Raw genomic sequence first — 22,606 nt, 5'->3', positions numbered from 1 at the left:
ACCTATCAATGAGGATTAAGTGAGCATACGCAATGCCCACTGAAAAATTCGTGGGTATACGGCGTTTACCCTCACTACTGCACACACCTCATTATATTCTGTCCATGTGCATGGCATAATGGTCTTGGTCTCATGTGAGAATACTGTAAACAGAATCATTACTTTGAAATGAACGTAAGTGTAATTTTTTCAGTCTCCTTCACTACATTTCTAATCTTTAATTCGGACTGTGGACACGAGTAGGGAGCTTTCCCGCTCAGTTTAGGAAAATAAGGATTTAAATTAACGGCGGAATTTACTAAGCATTTATGTAGCGTGACTGACAGCGGGAGTCTGTGAAGGGGTATGTGTGTGTGTGTATAATAATTGGAACTTCAATGCCCACAATCCCCACAGACTCTTCAACTCCCCCTCCATTGCCCGCAACCAGTCATTGGACATCCGAACCATGATTGGTCCGAATTTTCCTATGATGTCAATACCCAACGTGGGACTATGTATTGCTTATTGGCTAGAGTAGGCACCAAGCTCGGCCAATCAAAGAGCGATTAGACCGTTTTTACAGCGGCAAGCTTTTAAGGTGGTCTTGAAGTATTTGTATGTTCTCCTTTCCTCAAATTGAATCTCCTCAGAGGCGGATATAATTTCTCGAAGATAATGTTTGCCTGTCTCATCGCGCAGTTATGTTACATTTACATAGCTGTTTACATCTAGGGCTGTCATTTTTCTCCTATAGCCTAGACATTTTTATATCGATCAATTCAAGTGAAGTTATGGTGCTTAGATAACAACCTAACATTACATGCATGACTTTTGGAAGAAAATTGCGGAAAACTCACCTGTTTAGGTTTACTGATGAAGAATCGTTACTGCCAAGTTAAATATGTTTGCAATATGATACAGTTTCAATGTGCTTGTGTAGGTTATAGAAATATGATAATGCAGCTGCATTGTTGACTATAGTTAAACTATGATCATTATGCACACTGTGATCAGACAGGTAGGTTCAAATCAAATTTGATTTGTCACATGCGCCGAATACAACAAGTGTGGACCTTACAGTTAAATGCTTACTTACAAGCCCTTCACCAACAATGCAGTTTTAAGAAAAATACCTACAAAAAATGAGAAATAAAATAAACAAATAAAGAGCAGCAGTAAAATAACAATAGCGAGGCTATATACAGGGGATATCGCTACAGAGTCAATGTGCGGGGGCACCGGTTAGTCAAGGTCATTTGAGGTTCTAAGCTCACCTCTCTGAAGATTCAATAGGCCTACATATAGAACCTTTGGGATTTGTTGAGTTTACCTATTCAATTGAGAGGTGAGATTGATGCAGGCTGAAAACATGTACACAGACAACCTTAGTCATTAGGGAGCTGCCATTAAATGACTATTCAAATGGCTCTTATAGATACATCAAAGGCCAATGCTGCATGCAGGTTCACTACACATACAATACAGATTGAATCGTCTGTTTATTTTGTTTCTATAAATCACCATCTGACATCATTCAAGTTAATACAGTTTGGTAAGATAAGAATAGAATATGTAAGTGTGACTTGATTAAGTAAACTACATTATACTCTGCAAGAGAAGGTAGAGGGGTCCGTGGGAGAAGGAGGGGTTAGTGAATGGGATAAGGGCAGTTTAGACTTGAGTATGAAGTATCACAAACACTGGTCAAAAACACTGGTACCACCAACAGGTCTGACTACCATACTGGTCACTATACTTAGGTGTTGTCAGGCTCATCTCAAGGTGCCTTAATAGACAGAAACATTCATCCCTATTAAGCCGGCACCCAGCCCTGTTTATCCAGCACCACCCAGTCAGCCCTGTGTAGATTAGACAGCTCATCAGCCTATCAGCCTTGAACCCTGTGCTCCTGATCAGCTCTCCCAGGGAAATAGACTCAGAGTCATGTGAATAATTACCTGCCTAGATAACCATGATTAGTGCAATCCCCTACCTGCCTGGGAGGAGGGTAAGGTGATAGCACCTCTCAGATGGAGGGAGGGAGGGAGGGAGGGAGGGAGGGAGGGAGGGAGGGAGGGAGGGAGGGAGGGAGGGAGGGAGGGAGGGAGAATGAGCTAGAGAGACAGAGAGGAGGGAGGGAGGGAGACAGAGAGGAGGGGTGGGGTGGGAAATTAGTTATTGGATGATGAAGTGTGTAAGATGAAGACCAATAAGAGATGGATGGATAAAGAATGAGAGAGAGGTGTGAGGGTTAATAGGGATATGAAAAACACTAGTTACTGACTGTAAGAGAGAACTATTGATGTGCAGCACAGTTAGGCTATCTGAGGTCCAGGTGTGTTATTTTACCTATTATTGTGGGCTTTAGTGTATCAAATGCCTTCGTTATTGTAAACTTCAGTTGTGTAAAAATGAAAAGAGCTTTACCTGTTAGGTGACCTCTTTTTCAAGAGCCGTAAGAGATGTGTTCGTGTCTGTCTGCCTGTGTGTTCTTTCCTTGTACAGGTCTTGGAAGCCATGAGAGTGGGATGTTCAATCGTAAGGGATTAATTCCTGGTTGATCAAGTTCAACAGCGAAGCTGCCCTCAGTAAACTCATCTAGCCTATAGCCAAATGGTGGGATTACTTACTTATGGAAATAATACCCTTTAACAAACAGGTCTGGGCTGAAATAACCTCTACAATATTCAAATGTCTCAAGATGCTGTTATTTACATCTGATGTATTTATAATATGTGTGTGTTTCTGTTTGTGCGTGCGAACTAGAATACAGACAGGTCTTTTATCTTCTCAGAATGACTAATTATCTGTATTTGTGTGCGTTTTTGTGTTTTGTTTATGTGTGTGCACTCATATCTGTAACGATAGTGTGTGAGGATGTGTGTCTCTGTGCCTGTCTCTTTGTGCATGGCTGATTGCTTTGTCCATCTGACCACAATTGAAAGGGTATCTCTAGCTATCTCCGTGTCTGTGTCTCTATCTCGGTCGCTCCACCTTAAGTAGAGCTTTAGCATGCTGTTGTGTTTGTGTTGAAGCCAACAGGCACAATATATTACAGTCTAGGGCTCGCTGCTGAAAAGCCTGCTGGATCTTCTAGTGACCTGCTGTTCTTTCCTGCTTTCCTGTGTTTTTTTTCCCTTCAGATTTAGATTAAAAACAAAGCTCTCTCTCTCTCACTGTTTTTTCTCCCTCTTCTTTTTCTTTTCTATTCCAACTGACAAGCCAACCCTTCAGTTTCGGGTTCTGTGCTCTCCTATAAGAAGAAGAGGGGAGTTACTGTAGATTGTTGGTGTATTTGGATGGAGGTGTGTAGTGTAGTGTTTGTATCTTGTTGGTGAAGGGACAGTAGAGTTTCACTGCCATGTCAGTGCGCGTGGACTCTAACTGATCACAGAGCGAGAGAGTCAGAGCGAAACGAGAGTGTGACTTTACACCAAGGAGACGGAAAGAAGGAAAAGGAGTTTGGGGATCCGTTTTACCGTGAGACTTGTAGGATGCACTGACGGACTGAGCTCTCCCAGCTGTGTCGACAGGTTCCCGTGTTGGAGAGACAGACAGAGAGGAACAGAAAGAAGAGAAAAAAGCGGGACTGGGCTGGAGTGAGGACTACTCTTTCCAGCCTTGCCTGAGCCCAGACCAGAGCAGGGGGAGAGATCTGGACTAGGCTGTGTTTCTGGTTGAGGGTAGAGGAGTGGAGGGCCAGGGGACGGGCTCTGACCTGGCCATCAAACAGACCGCGAGCATCTCCTCTCCTGGGACCATGTACCCTCAGGGCAGGCATCCGGTAAGTGACACCTCTCTATCTGAATACTGCTCAGTAACAAGGTCAGAGACTGCACTGAGGGACAGAGACATGGAACAGTTATGGTGCTTAAAGAGATTCCTTCTAACACACACACACACACACACACACACACACACACACACCCTCCTACCCTCCACTGTCTATCCCCTGTCACCTGCACCCAGGTGCTGTTGAGAGCAAGTTGAGAGGTAGTTGTTTGGGTGGTATAGCTGCCTCCCACTTTACTCTAGTGTGTGTGTGTTTGTCTGTCCTGTGTGTGTGTGTGTCCAAGAATAGCGTGTTATAAGGCAGAGGGATATGTATTTCTCTCCCTTCCTCCCCCCATCCCTCCCCTCATTACTATAGTGTTGGGGACTGAAGGATGGAGCTGGAAGAGGGGGTGGGTTTGACCACACATGCGAGAGAGACAGACACAGAGAGAGACATATACAGACATGAGGTCGAGTCGCTATAATCAGATGTGTTGTCTGTTTCTTTGTATCTGGTGCAAATGGGTCAGTGGACACTCCATTTTCAGCCTGCAACCACAGAGAATTATGGATGACATTTTCAGAAGAGTGTGAAATCAATTATAATCACAGACAGAATGCAAATAAGTGGAATAGAATGGAAGCAAGATTGAGAGAAAACAAAGGCATTGTGAATTAGAAATTGAAATGAATAGGAGATCACACTGGAAATAGCTCAATACTCAGTCTGTTTTTTGTTTAGTCACATCAGAGATTTTGTTCAGAGTTGTACAGTGTTTGTGATAAAGTTCAGTCCCAGATTGAGCCAAATCTAACAGATCAATACATACTTCTGCTGCCATTGGAACTTACTTCCGCTGCCTGCTGGTGTAATGGGATCTACAGCACAGAGAGGGTGGGAGGGTGCAATGAACGCGTGTGTGTGTGCTCACCTTGTTCTACTAATGTCTTACGAATCAATGTCTTCATATTTATTTATTTGCAAACTATCACGAATACCCAGCCGCAAGTTGCCCAGTGACTTGAGCCTACCATATGAGCTAAATGCCTTCTATGCTCGCTTCGAGGGAAGCAACACTGAACCATGCGTGAGAGCACCATCTGTTCCGGATGACTGTGTAATCACGCTCTCCGTAGCTGACGTGAGTAAGACCCTTAAACAGGTTAAAATTCACAAGGCCACAGGGCCAGTTGGATTACCAGGACACATACTCATGCTCTGATCAGCTGGCAAGTGTCTTCACTGACATTTTCAACCTCTCCCTGACCCAGTCTGTAATACCTACATGTTTCAAGCAGACCACCATAGTCCCTGTGCCCAAGAACGCCAAGGTAACCTGTCTAAATGACTATTGCCCCCAGCTATTTTAGAATTAGTCTTTATGACTAAAATACATTCTAGTCTTATATGCTGACCAAACCGGACGCACGCCATCGTGCGCACGTTGATTTTGTTCACCCACACAGAAGCGATCAGGACATACAGGTTGAAATATCAAAACAAACTGAACCAATTATATTAATTTGGGGACAGGTCAAAAAGCATTGAACATTTATGGCAATTTAGCTAGCTAGCTTGCTGTTGCTAGCTAATTTGTCCTGGTATATAAACATTGGGTTGTTATTTTACCTGAAATGCACAAGATGCTCAACTCCGACAATTAATCCACAGATAAAACGGTAAACCAAATCTGTTTTTCTCGTCATCTCTCCTCCTTCCTTAAGGCTTCTTTTTCTTCTTTGGACTTTATATGGCGGTTGGCAACCAACTAGCATTACTACAACCTACCGGAGTGTGGACCTAAGTTCATCTTTCAGTTTAACCACGTATATGCTCCTAAAAACCAATGAGGAGATGGGAGAGGCCGGACTTGCAGCGCGTTGAGCGTCACAAATAGAAACAATTTATATTTTAGCGCCTGGCCACGCAGCGACTCGCTGACACCTGCAAGCAGTGTGTGTGTGTGCAGTGATTGAATAACATGTAGGTGTAAATTTATTTAGCAATGCTTGTGTACACGATGTGAGCGGTGTGGTCAGCATGTTAGTCACATTTTAGTAATTCCATCCTTCTTAGTTTGCTATTATCAGTCGACTAAAACTCTGTTTAGTCGCTTTAGGGACTAGGGTCGTTCCATTTGATTTCAAAATTGTTTTGACATCACCCCTTTTGATTTGAACGAAACCTACAGTATACATATTTTCCCATGGTGGAAGTGGTCAGAAACTAACTTTTGGGACCTGAATACCAAAACATTTAGGAGATAGAAGTGCCCAAAAATAAAACTTGCACCCTGTCTTTTCCTACTGATAACTTCTGTATTGAGGGAAAATGGTACTTACTACGACTGTGATATGTGGTTGTCTCAACTAGCTACTGTATCTTAAGATGAATGCACTTACTGTGAGTCGATTTGGATAAAAGTGCCTTCTAAATGACCAAGATACATACATGTCTTCATAGTTGTTTTACCTTTAAAGTCAATTATCTAAAAACGTGTTAAAAAAAGATACAAAAATATGGATATGTTTTGGCTGATAAATGTACTAAAATGGGAATAACATTTAAATGTAAATGTTCAAATGGTAGCACAAAGATGGTTGGAAGTTCACACATTAGAGAATGTTGACTTTAATTGGAATATCAGTTGTTTGAAATCATACTGTTAATATTCCACAGGTAACCTATTGAAATCATTGAAATATAGATAATAGAATAGACATTTCCATTTAAGTTGACATTCGACAGTGGGTTGACCGGCAGCTATCTTTGTGGTAGTAATTGTAAGTTAAAATGACATTTCTCTGATGTACCAGCTTAATTAGTGTTCTGAAGGGATATGTCCATTCTATGAATTATTTCTACAGTATGATTGAAATGACACTCACCCTGTATTCAGTATGTTGCACAAACACCTCAGATGATGTAAAATAAGGTCTAAGCTAAAACATTTGAGAAGATGAAGAAAATCTCACATTATGTTTTTTTTTTAATCATTTACGTTATAAAGTTTAGAAAATTACAGTTTTTATTTAAAAAAATGCTTTTCAATAAATGTTTGTAATCTTTTAAATAAAATCAAGATCAACTGTTTATCTTTTCCCGTGATGAAGATGTTCATGGTAGGGTGGTGTATGCAACATGGGTCAACTTTGAGCACCTCGATCTCCTAAATGTTTTGGCATTTAGTTCAAGAAGTCACCTTCTGACCTCTTCTACCATGGGCAAAATATATGGAAAGTTTTGTTCAAATCAAAAGGGATGTGTTAGAAAAGTGATTGAAATCAAATGGAACTACAGGAAAGGGAGGGCCGAACATGATGCCCCCATTCACATCGATGGGGCTGTAGTGGAGCGGGTTGAGAGTTTCAAGTTCCTTGGTGTCCACATCACTAACAAACTATCATGGTCTAAACACACCAAGAAAGCCGTGAAGAGGGCACGACAACACCTTTTCCCGCTCAGGAGACTGAAAATATTTGGCATAGGTCCCCAGATCCTCAAACAGTTCTACAGCTGCACCCTCAAGAGCATCCTGACCGGTTGCATCACAGCCTGGTATGGCAACTGCTCGACATCCGACCGTAAGGCGCTACAGAGTGTAGTGTGTACGGCCCAGTATATCACTGGGACCAAGCTTCCTGCCATCCAGGACCTATACACTAAGCGCTGTCAGAGGAAGGTGCAAAAAATTGTCAGAGACTCCAGTCACCCAAGTCATAGACTGTTCTCTCTGCTATCGCACGGCAATTGGTACCAGAGCACCAAGTCTAGGACCAAAAGGCTCCAAGGATCGAACCCTTTTTTTCAATTTCCGCCTAAAATGACATACACAAATCTAACTGCCTGTAGCTCAGGACCTGAAGCAAGGATATGCATATTCTTGATACCATATTTGAAAGGAAACACTTTGAAGATTGTGGAAGTGTAGGAGAACACAACACCTGGTAAAAGATAAAACATGTTTTACATTTTTTGTTGTTGTTCCATCATCTTTGAAATGCAAGAGAAAGGCCATATATCCAGATAGAAGTCTTGGTGTAATTTAGAGCTTGGCCAACAGATGGCAGCAGTGTGTGTACAAAGTTTCAGACTGATCCAGTGAAGCATTACATTACTACACTATATTTTGTAACAAGTCTGCCAGGAGTTTGCCCAAATGTGCCGAATTGGTCAATTGATACATTTTTAAGTACATAACTATAGAGAACATACAAAAATGCTATGGTAATAAAAATGTATGTTTACACACATCCAGGAATGTCATAAATTATGGATAATTAGCTTCCCTACAGAAAAAAACACTAACCTTCACACATCTAGATGGCCATGCGGGATGGTTGTGGAGCCAGAGACAGCAGAGGTTCAAACTGTAGAACCCAGTTCCTACATTTGAATATAAAAATTTTATAAAACAAAACTATGCTACATTTTATCTCTGGGACCCTCAGGATGACAAATCAGAGCAAGATTACTGAATATAAGTACATTATTTACCTTCAGAGGTGAATGTATCAAACCAGTTGCCATGATAAAAATGTTCTTTTGTTGTGCCCTCTCCTCAAACAACAGCATGGTATTTTTTTCACTGTAATAGCTACTGTAAACTGGACACTGCAGTTAGATAAACAAGAATTGCTTTAAGCTTTCTTAAAGACATGTCTATGAAAGTCCTGGAAAGTTTGCTGTTACTTACATCATCATTCTAGTCACATTAGTGCAAGTTAGCAACAACGCCCTGGTTTAGGGACACTGATCCCGTAGAGGTTATTAAATTAACAGCTTCTACCCCAAGCCATAAGACTGCTGAATTAATCAAATGGCCACCCAGAATATGTATATTGGCATGCCCCCCTTTGTTTTTACACTACTGCTACTCGCTGTTTATTATCTATGCATAGACACTTTACCCATACCTACATGTACAAAATAATTCTACTAACCTATACCCCCACACATTGACTTGGTACCGGAATCTCCTGTATATAGCCTTGTTATTTTTATTGTGTTACTTTTTCTTTTTCTTTTACTATTTTTACTTTAGTTTATTTATTAAATATTTTCTTAACTCTTTCTTGAACTGTATTGTTGTTACGGGCTTCTTAGTAAACATTTCACGGTAAAGGTGTACACCTGTATTCGGAGCATGTGACAAATAAAATTTGATATGACCTGACGAATTGAGGCTCTTCTGCGTGCAAAAGGGGGTGCAACTTAATATTAGGAAGGTGTTCCTAATGTGTTGTGCACTTAGTGTATCTTAAACGTATGTCTGCATTCAGATATGGATTGCTCTGTTCAATATCACATACCCTTCAATTTTTTGACCAGTGGACTGGAACAGGGATGTTGTTTTGATTTGCCAATTCATAGGCAAGTTCTCTGCATTTGATGCTACTAAGCCCATGAAACTGGCCCGCACGATTCTTGATATATTTAGCAAGCTTAGACTCCATGTCATCAGTTCAGAACTAGTGTACCTTGTTTACTATGTCATAGGCTCTCTTTCGGACACAGGTACATACATGTTTGTTTTCTTTTTTGTCAATGTACCTCTTCAGTGTCATAGTCAATTTGTTTATCCCTTGCTGCTGCTCAAATGGACTTCTTCCCTTCTCTCACATCCTTGGCTCCTCTCTCAAGAACCCAAAGGGGGGCCAAACCCGCACTTTTTTAACGTTTGTATACACAAGGTGTGATGATGTCTGCTCTGTGTAACAATAAATGTTCACTATCTTGAGTTCATATGCATGACACATTGCAAAAACACTATGCATATTATGCATAAAACTGTCAAAATGTAATCATCATTTGTATGGGATATGGTGGCCATTGGCTAAATTTACTCCAAGGCAAACATTTTGACTATATTAGCCCACCCAGCTACAAGGATGCACTTTCATGCTAGTTTTAGGACCTCATATTGTAGCTTATAGAGACCCCAACTGAAGTACAAAACGATCTTAAAACTTTATACTTTGGTTTAGATACAGGCATCATGAAACCTATAACCCAATAATTCATCTGACTTTATGAAAAACATTTTTGGGGACCTTACCACCTTTTCCATGTGGTTTCTTCTGTCAAAGACTTGATGAAATGATGACCTCTTCATAAAAATTTGGCTCAACTTACCTTACCTCACTCCCCTTACATCCACTGACTAGTGACCACTTTGTCTTTACCTGTAGGGATTCACAGCATGGACTTAAATTTAACATGGTATTATGTGATGTTAAACACAGAAGGAATCCTTGTAGTTTACATATTTTGGTTGTTTGATGGTGCAGGCTTTGGTGGAGGACATCAGCTCCTGCTCGCTTAGACAGAGAGGGTGTGTGTGTGTGTGTATGTGTGTGTGTGTGTGTGTGTGTTGACTGTGAACACCCCCCACAGACAGTGTTGTGATAGAAGGTGTCTGGAGAGAGTTGATCTGGCCCGAGACTGATCCTGATCTGATGGGAGCAGACTCGCACAGGAGGGAACTTACCGCAGGCAGACAGAGGCAGCGTGTATGTGTGTGTCTGAGTCTGTATCTGTCTGTGTGTGTATGTGGCAGGGACAGAGAGCCTACTTACTGCTCCACCTGGGTGCCATTGCCATGTTGCAGCACTGCCTGGCACTGTGCATATGCATGTAGGCATGTGTGTGCTTGTGCATGCAACTGTGCATTCTGTTCTTTGGCAGAACTGGAGTGGAGAGGCAACGGAAAAGTTCATGCTCCCCATGACTATTCAGAGTCTACAGAAAGGAGCTTTTCACAAACTGTGCTTTTAACTATTAGTAATCTCTCACTTCCCTAGTAAATCTGGCCTTGTGTGTCTCCTGAACTTTAGGCCCGTATTAATACTATAGCTGGGTCCTGTCTGTACTGGGTCTGTCCTCACTCTTCTAGGCCTCTAAAGGTAACAGCCAATTAAACAAACCAACACACAAATCACATATGTTCCCTTAATGGGGGTAGGGCGCACGGTGGCGTGCATTAACTCTGTCTCGCTGTTGTGTAGTTCGCTTGTTTTCCTCTGGGCACATCTGTATTGTTGGGCTTGTTTTTCTGTTTGTACATCCATACTTTAATGAAATACATGTACAGTACCAGTCAAAAGTTTGGACACACCTACTCATTCCAAGGTTTTTCTTAATTTTTGTACTGTTTTCTACGTTGTAGAATAATAGTGAAAACATCAAACTATGAAATAACACATATGGAATCATGTAGTAACCAAAAAAGTGTTCAACAAATCAAAATAAATGTTATATTTGAGATTCTTCAAATATTTGTACACTCTTGGCATTCTCTAAACCAGCTTCACGAGGTAGGTACCTGGAATGCATTTCAATTAACAGGTGTGCCTTGTTAAAAGTTAATTTGTGGAATTTATATCCTCCTTAATGCGTTTGAGCCAATCAGTTGTGTTTTGAAAAGGTAGGGGTGGTATACAGAAGATAGGTAAGATGGTAAAAGACCATTTTATGGCAAGAACAGCTCAAATAAGCAAAGAGAAATGACAGTCCATCATTACCTTAAGACATGAAGGTCAGTCAGTTCGGAAAATTTCAAGAACTTTGAAAGTTTCTTCATGTGCAGTCGCAAAAACCATCAAGTTCTCGGAAGAAACTGGTTTTCATGACGACCAAAACAGGAAAAGAAGACCTAGAGTTATCTCTGCTGCAGAGGATAAGTTCATTAGAGTTACAACCTCAGACATTTTAGACCAAATAAATGCTTCACAGAGTTCAAGTAACAGACATATCTCAACATCATCTATTCAGAGGAGATTGCATGAATCAGGCCTTCATGGTCAAATTCCTGCAAAGAAACCACTACTAAAGGACACAAATAATAAGACGAGACTTGCTTGGGCCAGGAAACATGAGCAATGGACATTAGACCATTGGAAATCTGTCCTTTGGTCTGATGAGTCCAAATGTGCAATTTAAAAAAATTCCAACCACTGTGTCTTTGTGAGACGCAGAGTAGGTGAACAGATGATCTCTGCATGTGTGGTTCCCACTGTGAAGCATGGAGGAGGAGGTGTGATGGTGTGGGGGTGCTTTACTGGTGACATTGTCTGTGATTTATTTAGAATTCAAGGCACACTTAACCAGCATGGATACCACAGCATTCTGCAGCGATATGCCATCCCAAATGGTTTGCGCTTAGTGGGACGATCATTTGTTTTTCAACAGGACAATAACCAAACACACCTCCAGGCTGTGTAAAGGCTATTTGACCAAGAAGGAGAGTGATGGAGTGCTGCATCAAATGACCAGGCCTCCACAATCACCCAACCACAACCCAATTGAGATGGTTTGGGATGAGTTTGAACACAGAGTGAAGGAAAAGCAGCCAACAAGTGCTCAGCATATGTGGGAACTCCTTCAAGACTGTTGGAAAGGGATTCCAGGTGAAGCTGGTTGAAAAAATGCCAAGAGTGTGCAAAGCTGTCATCAAGGCAAAAGGTGGCTCCTTTGAGGAATTTTAAATATAAAATCTCTTTTGATTTGTTTAACACTTTTTTGGTTACTACATGATTCCATATGTGTTATTTCAATGTTTTGATGTCTTCGCTATTATTCTACAATGTAGAAAATAGTAAAAAATAAAGAAAAACCCTTGAATGTGTAGGTGTGTCCAAACATTTGATTGGTACTATACATAGTCTTCTTCATCCATACTGTTACCTGCTTTTTTTTCTCCAATCCAAGATGGCATAGCAGTCAGACGTCTTTGTCCTGTCGTGTCCCTTGTATATATAATTTTACATCCTTTTCATCGCACATCCGTAAAAATAATTTGCTAAACCTTAACATCTAAATACTCTCCTGCAACCCACCTCACCCAATGTGGCGTGAATCTGCTTTTTTTCCCTAAAGTATTTATATTTACTTCGGATCTGGAAACCCTCAACTGAAGCTAGCCAGCTAACTACCAGCTATCAGTCAGCAAACCATTGCCAGCGGTCATCAGCTAACCTTCAGCTTGGAAAGCTCTCTCCAGTTCGAACAACGTGACTCTAACCAGAGCATAACGGACCAGTTATTTTTATCCCCGGATTCCTACCGCGAACTGAACATCTGGATCTTCACAACTAGCTAACCGCAATCCCGGATGACTACTCCTGGCTAACGTTTCCATCCCAGAGCAAGCACCAATTAGCTAGAAGCTAGCCCGGCCAGGGCTCCTGTGCTACCATCAAAGTATACTCCTGGGCTACAATATCCGGACCCCTTATACAGCCGGTATGGGGCATGGAACCCCGCAGATCCCCTACGACTGGAATACCGACATAATCTGCCCGAGGACCTCAATAGGCCCCTCAGGCACGACGCCCGCTGAAGGCCCATTATGCTAACTAGCTAGGCCTGCTAGCTAGCTAGAGCTACTTGGAACCCTACTAATTCCATGACTGGTCTATCGACGTCACCGCACGAAGAGGCAAAAACAGACTTACCCCCACCGCAACGTCCCCCAAAGGTTAACTTTCTAGCCCCTGCTATCTGCTTGCTTGCTAACCCGGTCTGCTAACTGCTAGCCCTTGCTAACTGCTTGCTAACCCGGTCTGCTAACTGCTAGCCCCTGCTAACTGCTTGCTAACCCGGCCTGCTAACTGCTAGTTTGCCCCGGTCTACTAACTGCTAGCTGCCGGCCTGCTAACTGCTAGCTTACCTGCCCGGTCTGTAACTGCTAGCCCATGCTAACTGCTTGCTTGCTAACCCGGCCTGCTAACTGCTAGCTTGCCCCGGTCTACTAGCTGCTAGCTTGTTTAGCCCCGGCCTACTAACTGTTAGCTTGTTAGCATCGGTCTGCTAACTGTCTGAATCGCCGTGTCCCTCACTGGACGCATATGTTCACTTGGCTACGCATGCCTCGCTCTAATATCAATATGCCTTGTCCATTATTGTCCTGGTTAGTGATTACTGTCTTATTTCACTTTAGAGCTTCTAGCCCTGCTCAATATGCCTTAACCAACCATGTTGTTCCACCTCCTACTTATACGATGACATCACCTGGTTTCAAACATCTCTAGAGACTATATCTCTCTCTCCATTACTCAATGCCTAGGTTTACCTCCAATGTACTCACATCCGACCTTATCTTTGTCTGTACACTATGTCTTGAATCTATGCTATAGTGCCCAGAATCCTGCTCCTTTTACTCTCTGTTCTGAACGTGCTAGACGGCCAGTTCGTATAGTCTTTAGCCGTACCCTTATCCTACTTCTCTTCTGTTCCTCTGGTGGTGTGGAGGTTAATCCAGGTCCTGCAGTGCCGAGCTCGACTCCCACCCCCCAGGTGCTCTCATTTGTTGACTTCCGTAAACATAAAAGCCTTGGTTTCATGCATGTTAACATTAGAAGCCTACTCCCTAAGTTTGTTTTACTCACTGCTTTAGCACACTCTGCCAGCGCAGATGTTTTAGCCGTGTCTGAATCCTGGCTTAGGAAAACCACCAAAAACCATGAAATCTCCATTGCTAACCATAATGTTTTCCGCCAAGATAGAACTGCCAAAGGGGGCGGTGTTGCAATCTACTGCAAAGATAGTAATACAGAACTCTGCAGGCTATCTAGGTCTGTACTCAAACAATTTCAGCTTCTACTTCTAAAAATTCACCTTTCCAGAAACAAGTCTCTCACTGTTGCCGCTTGCTATAGACCTCCCTCTGCCCCCAGCTGTGCCCTCGATAACCATATGTGAATTGATTGCCCCATCTATCTTCTGAGCTTGTGCTACTAAGTGACCTAAACTGGGACATGCTTAACACCCCGGCCATCCTACAACCTAAGCTTAATGCCCTCAATCTCACACAAATTATCAATGAACCTACCCGGTACAACCCCAAATCAGTAAACGGGGTGGCAGTGTAGCCTAGTGGTTAGAGCATTGGACTAGTAACCGAAAGGTTGCAAGTTCAAATTGCCGAGCTGACAAGGTACAAAATCTGTCGTTCTGCCCCTGAACAGGCAGTTAACCCACTGTTCCTAGGCCGTCATTGAAAATAAGAATTTGTTCTTAACTGACTTGCCTAGTAAAATTAAGGTAAAAAAAAAACACAGGCACCCTCATAGATGTCATCCTAACTAATTCACCCTCCAAATACACCTCTGCTGTTTTCAATCAAGATCTCAGCGATCATTGCCTGCATCTGTAATGGGTCTGTGACCAAACGACCACCCGTCATCACTGTCAAACGCTCCCTAAAACACTTCTGCGAGCAGGCTTTTCTAATCGACCTGGCCGGGGTATCCTGGAATGACATTGACCTCATCCCGTCAGTAGATGATGCCTGGCTATTATTTAAAAGTGCCTTTCTCACCATCTTAAATAAGCATGCCCCTCTCAAAAAATGTAGAACTAGGAATAGATATAGTCCTTGGTTCACTCCAGACCTGTCTGCCCTTGACCAGCACAAAAACATCCTGCGGCGTTCTGCATTAGCATCGAATAGCCCCCGTGATATGCAACTCTTCAGGGAAGTTAGGAACAAATATACACAGACAGTTAGCTTTTCTAAGGCAAGCTTTTTCAAACAGAAATTTGCATCCTGTAGTACTAACTCAAAAAAGTTCTGGGACACTGTAAAGTCCATGGAGAATAAGAGCACCTCCTCCCAGCTGCCCACTGCTCTGAGGCTAGGAAACACTGTCACCACCGATAAATCCACTATAATTGAGAATTTCAATAAGCATTTCTCTACGGCTGGTCATGCTTTCCACATGGCTTCCCCTACCCCGGTCAACTGCCCGGGACCCTCCACAGCAACCCGCCAAAGCCCCCACCATTTCTCCTTTACCCAAATCCAGATATCTGATGTTCTGAAAGAGCTGCAAAATCTGGACCTCTACAAATCAGCTGGGCAAGACAATCTGGACACTCTCTTTCTAAAATTATCTGCCGAAATTGTTGCAACCGCTATTACTAGCCTGTTCAACCTTTATTTCACATCATCTGAGATTCCCAAAGATTGGAAAGCTGCCGCGGTCATCCCCCTATTCAAAGGGGGTGACACTCTAGACCCAAACTGCTACAGACCTATATCTATCCTACCCTGTCTTTCTAAGGTCTTCGAAAGCCAAGTTAACAAACAGATTACTGACCATTTCGAATCCCACCATACCTTCTCCGCTATGCAATCTGGTTTCAGAGCTGGTCATGGGTGTACCTCAGCCATGCTTAAGGTTCTAAACGACATCATAACCGCCATCGATAAGAGACATTATTGTGCAGCCGTATTCATCGACCTGGCCAAGGCTTTCGACTCTGTCAATCACAACATTCTTATTGGCAGACTCGACAGCCTTGGTTTCTCAAATGATTGCCTTGCCTGGTTTACCAACTACTTCTCTGATAGAGTTCAGTGTGTCAAATCGGAGGGCCTGTTGTTCAGACCTCTGACAGTCTCTATGGGTGTTCCACAGGGTTCAATTCTCGGGCTGACTCTCTTTTCTGTATACATCAATGATGCTGCTCTTGCTGCTGGTGATTCTCTGATCCACCTCTACGCAGACGACACCATTCTGTATACTTCTGGCCCCTCCTTGGACACTGTGTAAACTAACCTCCCGACAAGCTTCAATGCCATACAACACTCCTTCCGTGGCCTCCAACTGCTCTTAAACGCAAGTAAAACTAAATGCATGCTATTCAACCGATCACTGCCCGCACCTGCTCGCCCGTCCAGCATCACTACTCTGGGCGGCTCTGACTTAGAATACGTGGACAACTACAAATACCTGGGTGTCTGGTTAGACTGTAAACTCTCCTTCCAGACTCACATTAAGCATCTCCAATCCAAAATTAAATCTAGAATCGGCTTCCTATATCGCAACAAAGCATCCTTCACTCATGCTGCCAAACATACCCTCGTAAAACTGACCATCCTACCGATCCTCGACTTCGGTGATGTCATCTATAAAATAGCCTCCAACACTCTACTCAACAAACTGGATGCAGTCTATCACAGTGCCATCCGTTTTGTCACCAAAGCTCCATGTACTACCCACCATTGCGACCTGTAAGCTCTCGTTGGTTGGCCCTCGCTTCATACTCGTCGCCAAACCCACTGGCTACAGGTTATCTACAAGTCTCTGCTAGGTAAAGCCCCGCCTTATCTCAGCTCACTGGTCGCCATAGCAGCACCCACTTGTAGCACGCGCTCCATTAAGTATATCTCATTGGTCACCCCCAAAGCCAATTCCTCCTTTGGTCGTCTTTCCTTCCAGTTCTCTGCTGCCCATGACTGGAACGAATTGCAAAAATCTCTGAATCTCCCTCACTAGCTTTAAGCACCAGCTGTCAGAGCAGCTTACAGATCACTGCACCTGTACATAGCCCATCTGTAAACAGCCCATCTATCTACCTACCTCATCCCCATACTGGTATTTATTTATTTATTTTGCTCCTTTGCACCCCAGTATCTCTACCTGCACATTCATCCTCTGCCGATCTACCATTCCAGTGTTTAATTGCTATATTGTAATTCCTTCCCCACCATGGCCAATTTATTTCCTTAACTTACCTCATTTGCACTCACTGTATATAGACTTTTTGTTTTCTTTTGTTCTACTGTATTATTGACTGTGTTTTGTTTATTCCATGTGTAACTCTGTGTTGTTGTATGTGTTGAATTGCTACACTTTATCTTGGCCAGGTCGCAGTTACAAATGAGAACATGTTCTCAACTAGCCTACCTGGTTAAATAAAGGTGAAATAAATCAAAATCAAAAATAAATAGCAAACAGGTTCTAAATCAGTTATGGACACATCAATCCAGATTAACTGGTCTCTCTTCTGCAATCTCAACACTCATTCTCTCCTCAGTCAAGGCCCTTGTTGGTTTTTATAAAAAATAACTGATCTGACCATGGTTTGCAACCACTCCAAACCCTCTTTTCACCGCCAATACCTCCATTTATAATCTAGAATTGGATGGCGGAGGCTTTTGCCTCTCACCACAATGGAGAGCCACCATCTCCAAATGGTTTTGTATTGTGACTGACTGGCAGCCTGGCTAGTGCCCTGGTATCAACACCTTCAAGCGTTAAATGAGGGCTCCGCTCCAGCTAAGATGCTGCTTGCCTGGAAATGTGGGGAATCGAAAGAGGTGTGTGTCTGTCTTAGGGCTTTGGTGGGTGTGATCCTACCCCAGCCAGCCCTAGTCCCTACAAAGCATTGCCTCTTGGAGAGCCCTGAGCCAACTATCAGTCAGACGGGAGGGAGGGAGGGAGGGAGGGAGAGACTTCTTTTCTATAACAAAGCCATCACCTATAGACAGTTTAACCTAGAGAAGAGTCCCCTATCGTGGGGCTCTGTTCACAAACAGATCCCCAGGACAGCAACACAATTAGACCCAATCAAATAATGAGAAAACAAGAAGATATTTACTTGACACATTGGAAAGAATTTACAACAACAAAACTGAGCAAACTGTAATGCTATTTGCCCCTAAACAGAAAGCACACATTGGCAGAATACCCAACCATTGTGACTGACCCAAAATGAAGGAAAGCTTTGACGATGTAACGACTCAGTGAGCATGGCCTTGCTATTGAGAGAGGCCACCATATGCAGACCTTGCTCTCAAGAGAAAACAGGCTATGTGCACACTGCCCACAAAATTCAGTGGAAACTGAGCTGCACTTCCTAACCTCCTGCCAAATGTATGACCATATTCGAGACACATATTTCCCTCAGATTACACAGACCCACAAAGAATTCCACAACAAATCTATTGGGTAAAATACCACAGTGTGCCATCACAGCACAAGAAAAGGGCAACCAGTGAAGAACAAACACCATTGTAAATACAACCCATATTTATGTTTTTTTGTCTTCCCTTTTGCACTTGAACTATTTGCACATCATTATAACACAGTGCATAGCCATAAGGACATTTTAAATGGGTCTATTCCTTTGAAACTTGTATAATGTTTACTGTTGATTTTTGATTGTTTATTTAACTTTAATTGAGAGAGAGAGAGAGAGAGAGAGAGAGGCGAGTTACTGCTCTGAAGGTGGCTATAGGCAATGATGTACAGGGCCAGAGGTGACAAAGAGAATGAGAACCAGTGGCAGATATATATATATATTTTTTTACCTTTATTTTACTAGGCAAATCAGTTAAGAACAAATTCTTATTTTCAATGACGGCCTAGGAACAGTGGGTTAACTGCCTGTTCAGGGGCAGAACGACAGATTTTGTACCTTGTCAGCTCGGGGATTTGAACTTGCAACCTTTCAGTTGCTAGTCCAATGCTCTAACCACTAGGCTACACTGCCGCGCCCTGTGCCGCCTAGATATAGGTGGCACGGGGCGCCCGCACCCAAAAATTCTGAAAGGCGACATTTGCGCGATTGGTTTTCTATCGCTCATTTGCACGTCACGTCAATGATATCATGTCACCGTGTGGGACTGTGGGTCAATTAACCTTGTTGGACTGGGTACCCTGATTCTAGTTTTGTGAGCTAGGCAGGCTACTTGCCTGGGAAGGTCTCCCACTCAGAAGTACGAGATGGGGAGGGGAGCGGAGGTAGGTTGACCTCAGGTCTCCCCACTGGAAGCCCGAAGTAGGGGGGACGGGGGAATCTATCAAATAGCACACCTCTAACTTAGTACAGTACTAATGCAATTAGTAAAATCAGTCACTATGAAATGCTACCAAATAAACCAAAATTCATTCATTATACTATATAGTTGCACAGACATATTGTTGCATTTTTGTCTGGTTTGTGCGAAGTCGTTAAGAATAATACAAAACCAGTCTGCACACCACCACCACCATAAGCTAGAACCGCCACTGACGAGAACACGCACACACATATCCCCTACATCCGGGATCATATTAACACTTCCCTCCTACACTTGGTACTCTTCATCTATTCATGTGCCTTTACCCTAAATATTTCACCAGCTCATGATTATTTGATACCCCTCAGAACGTCTCTCTCCTGAGACGGAGTGAGAAAGACATAGAGATGGAAAGCGAGAGCGATAGAGAGGAAGGGAAGGATAGGCAAAGAGAGAGGAAGCGGGCGGCAGAACAGAAAGTGTGCCATAGAGCAGAGAGAAGCTCTGCAGTCCTGATCAGTCCCAGACCCGCATCGGTTTCCCTACCTCCCATGCTGCGGCTGCCAGCTCAGAAACACCAGCCTAAATTGAATGTTTCCCCCAGTGATTGATAGACAGATGAGGGGGAAGGAGGGCTGTGGCCCGGCTGCTGGCTCTGTACTGTTATGTGATCTGGCCCAGTCCCCCCCCCCCCCCCACACACACACACACACACAAACCCATAGATAATCCTTCTTAATTTTCGGCTCGCCCTGCTCCAGCTCTGCTCTGGATACTCTAAATTGTGATTGACTGCTGTTGTCCCACATAGCTGGTCTGTCTGGTTTCCCACTCCCTCCCTTCCCTCCTCTCCTAGATTAACCAGATCAGTTTGAGTTTTCGGGATCCCCCATGCTGTCTGACACCACCAGGGCCAAACTGAGATGAGAGTCCCGTGTATGCCCCCCCCCCCCCCCCCCCCACACACACTCTTAGATAAACAGGTTATTTGGCGTTCTACTCTGTGGAAATGGTATTACCTCGAACCAATAAGGGTTTTTCAAAGAGTTCTGTCATTGGGAACAGCTGAAAAACCCTTTTAGGAGTCTAATATCCCCCCCCCCTGTCTGAGCTGCCATCTGTCATATGCCAGGCCAAACCCCAAACTCAAGGCTCATCCAGGACCAGTTATGGAGGGCCCTGAGCTCTGAGAACAGACCACGCTGGGTCTATAGTCATGTCTCTTTTTGTCTGAGTCAACCACAACCACAATCTGACCCATACAGAAAACCTGACTCACTTTGAGGAATGTGTTATTGTGAGTGAGGGCTTATGTAAAATGGACAGTAGTCAGTCTGGACTGTAGTTTGTGGTGGTCCAGTGTCTAGTCAGATGGTTTGTTAGAGTGCAGTAGGGAGATATGCCATCTCTTCTCTATCTCCCGCCCCTGCGTGTGTTTGTCAGACCAGTGTGATGTGAATCAAGGTCAGTGGGGATTCGTCGGCAGCCGCCTCTTCCCCCTCCCCCTTGGGGGTTGTGTACTGAGTTAAGCCTGTCTGTCCAGCCAGCCGACACCCAGCCACAGCACTAGGCTAGCTGCTCAGCCCGCAGCTTAATTACTGAAAAGCCCACAGTGTCTGACCTCCACCGTTAGCCTAATTGAAATTTAATTGAATTTTCCTTGTCTAGACTAATTAAGCTCCTACTGAAACCGCCAATATTTTAGCCACCTAGCCTAGCTAGCCTCTGGACGACCGGGACGCGCATCCTATGGTGTGGGAAGAGAGGAAAGAAAGGGGGAGGAAAGAGGTAGAGCTGAGGAAGGCAAAGGGGAGAGGTCTGGTATTGGCTCTCAGGGGTGGGTGTGGTGAGAAAGAGATGGAGTGAGAGAATGAGAGGAGGGAGAGAGAGATTGACAGAGTGGTGCAGACTAAAGGGAGGTGGGGAGTGTGAGGTTAGCAGCCTACGCCACTGACCTGGAGCATGTGGTTAAATAACACTGAGCAGTGGCACTCATCGTCTGCCTAACATCAGTTCTGTGTGTGTGTGTTTGTGTTTGTGTGTGTGTCTGGCATTGTCCCAGGCTTGTTGTGTGCAGCCCCATTTAGTACAAGGGCTTGCTGTGTGTGTGTGCATATATACACAGTACCAGTCAAGGGTTAAGACACACCTACTCATTCAAGGGTTTTTCTTTATTTTTACTATTTTCTACATTGTAGAATAATAGTGAAGACATCACAACTATGAAATAACACATATGGAATCACATAGTAACCAAAAAAGTGTCAAACAAATCAAAAAATGTTTTTATTTGATAATCTTCAAAGTAGCCACCCTATGCCTTGATGACAGCTTTGCACACTCTTGGCATTCTCTCAACCAGCTTCACCTGGAATGCTTTTCCAACAGTCTTGAAGGAGTTCCCACATATGCTGAGCACTTGTTGGCTGCTTTTCCTTCACTCTGTGGCCCAACTCATCCCAAACTATCTCAATTGGGTTGAGGTTGGGTGGTTGTGGAGGCCAGATCATCGGATGCAGCACTCCATCTCTCCTTCTTGGTCAAATAGCCCTTACACAGCCTGGAGGTGTGTTGAGTCATTTTCCTGTTGAAAAACAAATTATCGTCCCACTAAGCGCAAACCAGATGGGATGGCATATCGCTGCAGAATGCTGTGTAAGTCATGCTGGTTAAGTGTGCCTTGAATTCAAAATAAATCACAGACAGTGTCATCAGCAAAGCACCCCCACACCATCGCACCTCCTCCTCCATGCTTCACGGTGTGGAACCCCTCATGCGGAGATCATCCGTTCACATACATACAGAGGTATGGAACCAAAAATCTCAAATTTGGACTCATCAGACCAAATTTCCATGTATGCATGCATGTGTGTCAGTCGTATGTCCCTCCCTCATGACAATTCCAACCCCTCAGCTATGAATACCAGGTCACAATAACCCCCAATGGACCTTGTCACTCAGATTCATATCACCACATTCCCTTCTCCAAACCCCTGGAAACTCCACTAGCATCCATGCTTTTTCCCCTTTGCATCTAAAACAACAATATCCTTGATGTGTTTGTGTTTCCCCAACTACACAGCGAGTGGAACAACACCCAAAGTGCTTCAGACAGGCTCTTGGGGGAAGCAGGGTTCTCCTGGGAGGTGTTTGTTGAGATTCTTTGCTTTTAGCAGGTGAAAGACAGTGCAGTTTTAATGGTTGTGATTCACCATAAGTTATTCATTTGACGCTTTCCCTTCCTCAGTGCTTTGTAGGCAAGAATACATTATCTAAGA

At 43.5% G+C, this 22,606-nt stretch overlaps 1 protein-coding gene across 3 annotated transcripts in view; it reads left to right on the top strand.

Annotated features, from left to right (window-relative positions):
* The first annotated feature begins 3,029 nt into the window (after positions 1–3,029).
* The window catches only part of LOC135512807 (transducin-like enhancer protein 4), an 83,613-nt gene continuing 64,036 nt past the window's right edge, over positions 3,030–22,606 (top strand). For all 3 annotated transcript variants that reach the window (XM_064935205.1, XM_064935204.1, XM_064935202.1), the window contains exon 1: positions 3,030–3,766. In XM_064935205.1, the coding sequence (XP_064791277.1) occupies positions 3,743–3,766 (24 nt within the window). In that variant the 5' untranslated portion in view covers positions 3,030–3,742. The remainder of the gene's footprint in view (positions 3,767–22,606) is intronic.

This window comes from Oncorhynchus masou, chromosome 24 (genome assembly GCF_036934945.1).
Source record: "Oncorhynchus masou masou isolate Uvic2021 chromosome 24, UVic_Omas_1.1, whole genome shotgun sequence".
Taxonomy (NCBI): Eukaryota; Metazoa; Chordata; class Actinopteri; order Salmoniformes; family Salmonidae; genus Oncorhynchus; species Oncorhynchus masou.
Note: the sequence above shows the minus strand (reverse complement) of the source record. Positions and strands in the feature narration are given on the sequence as shown.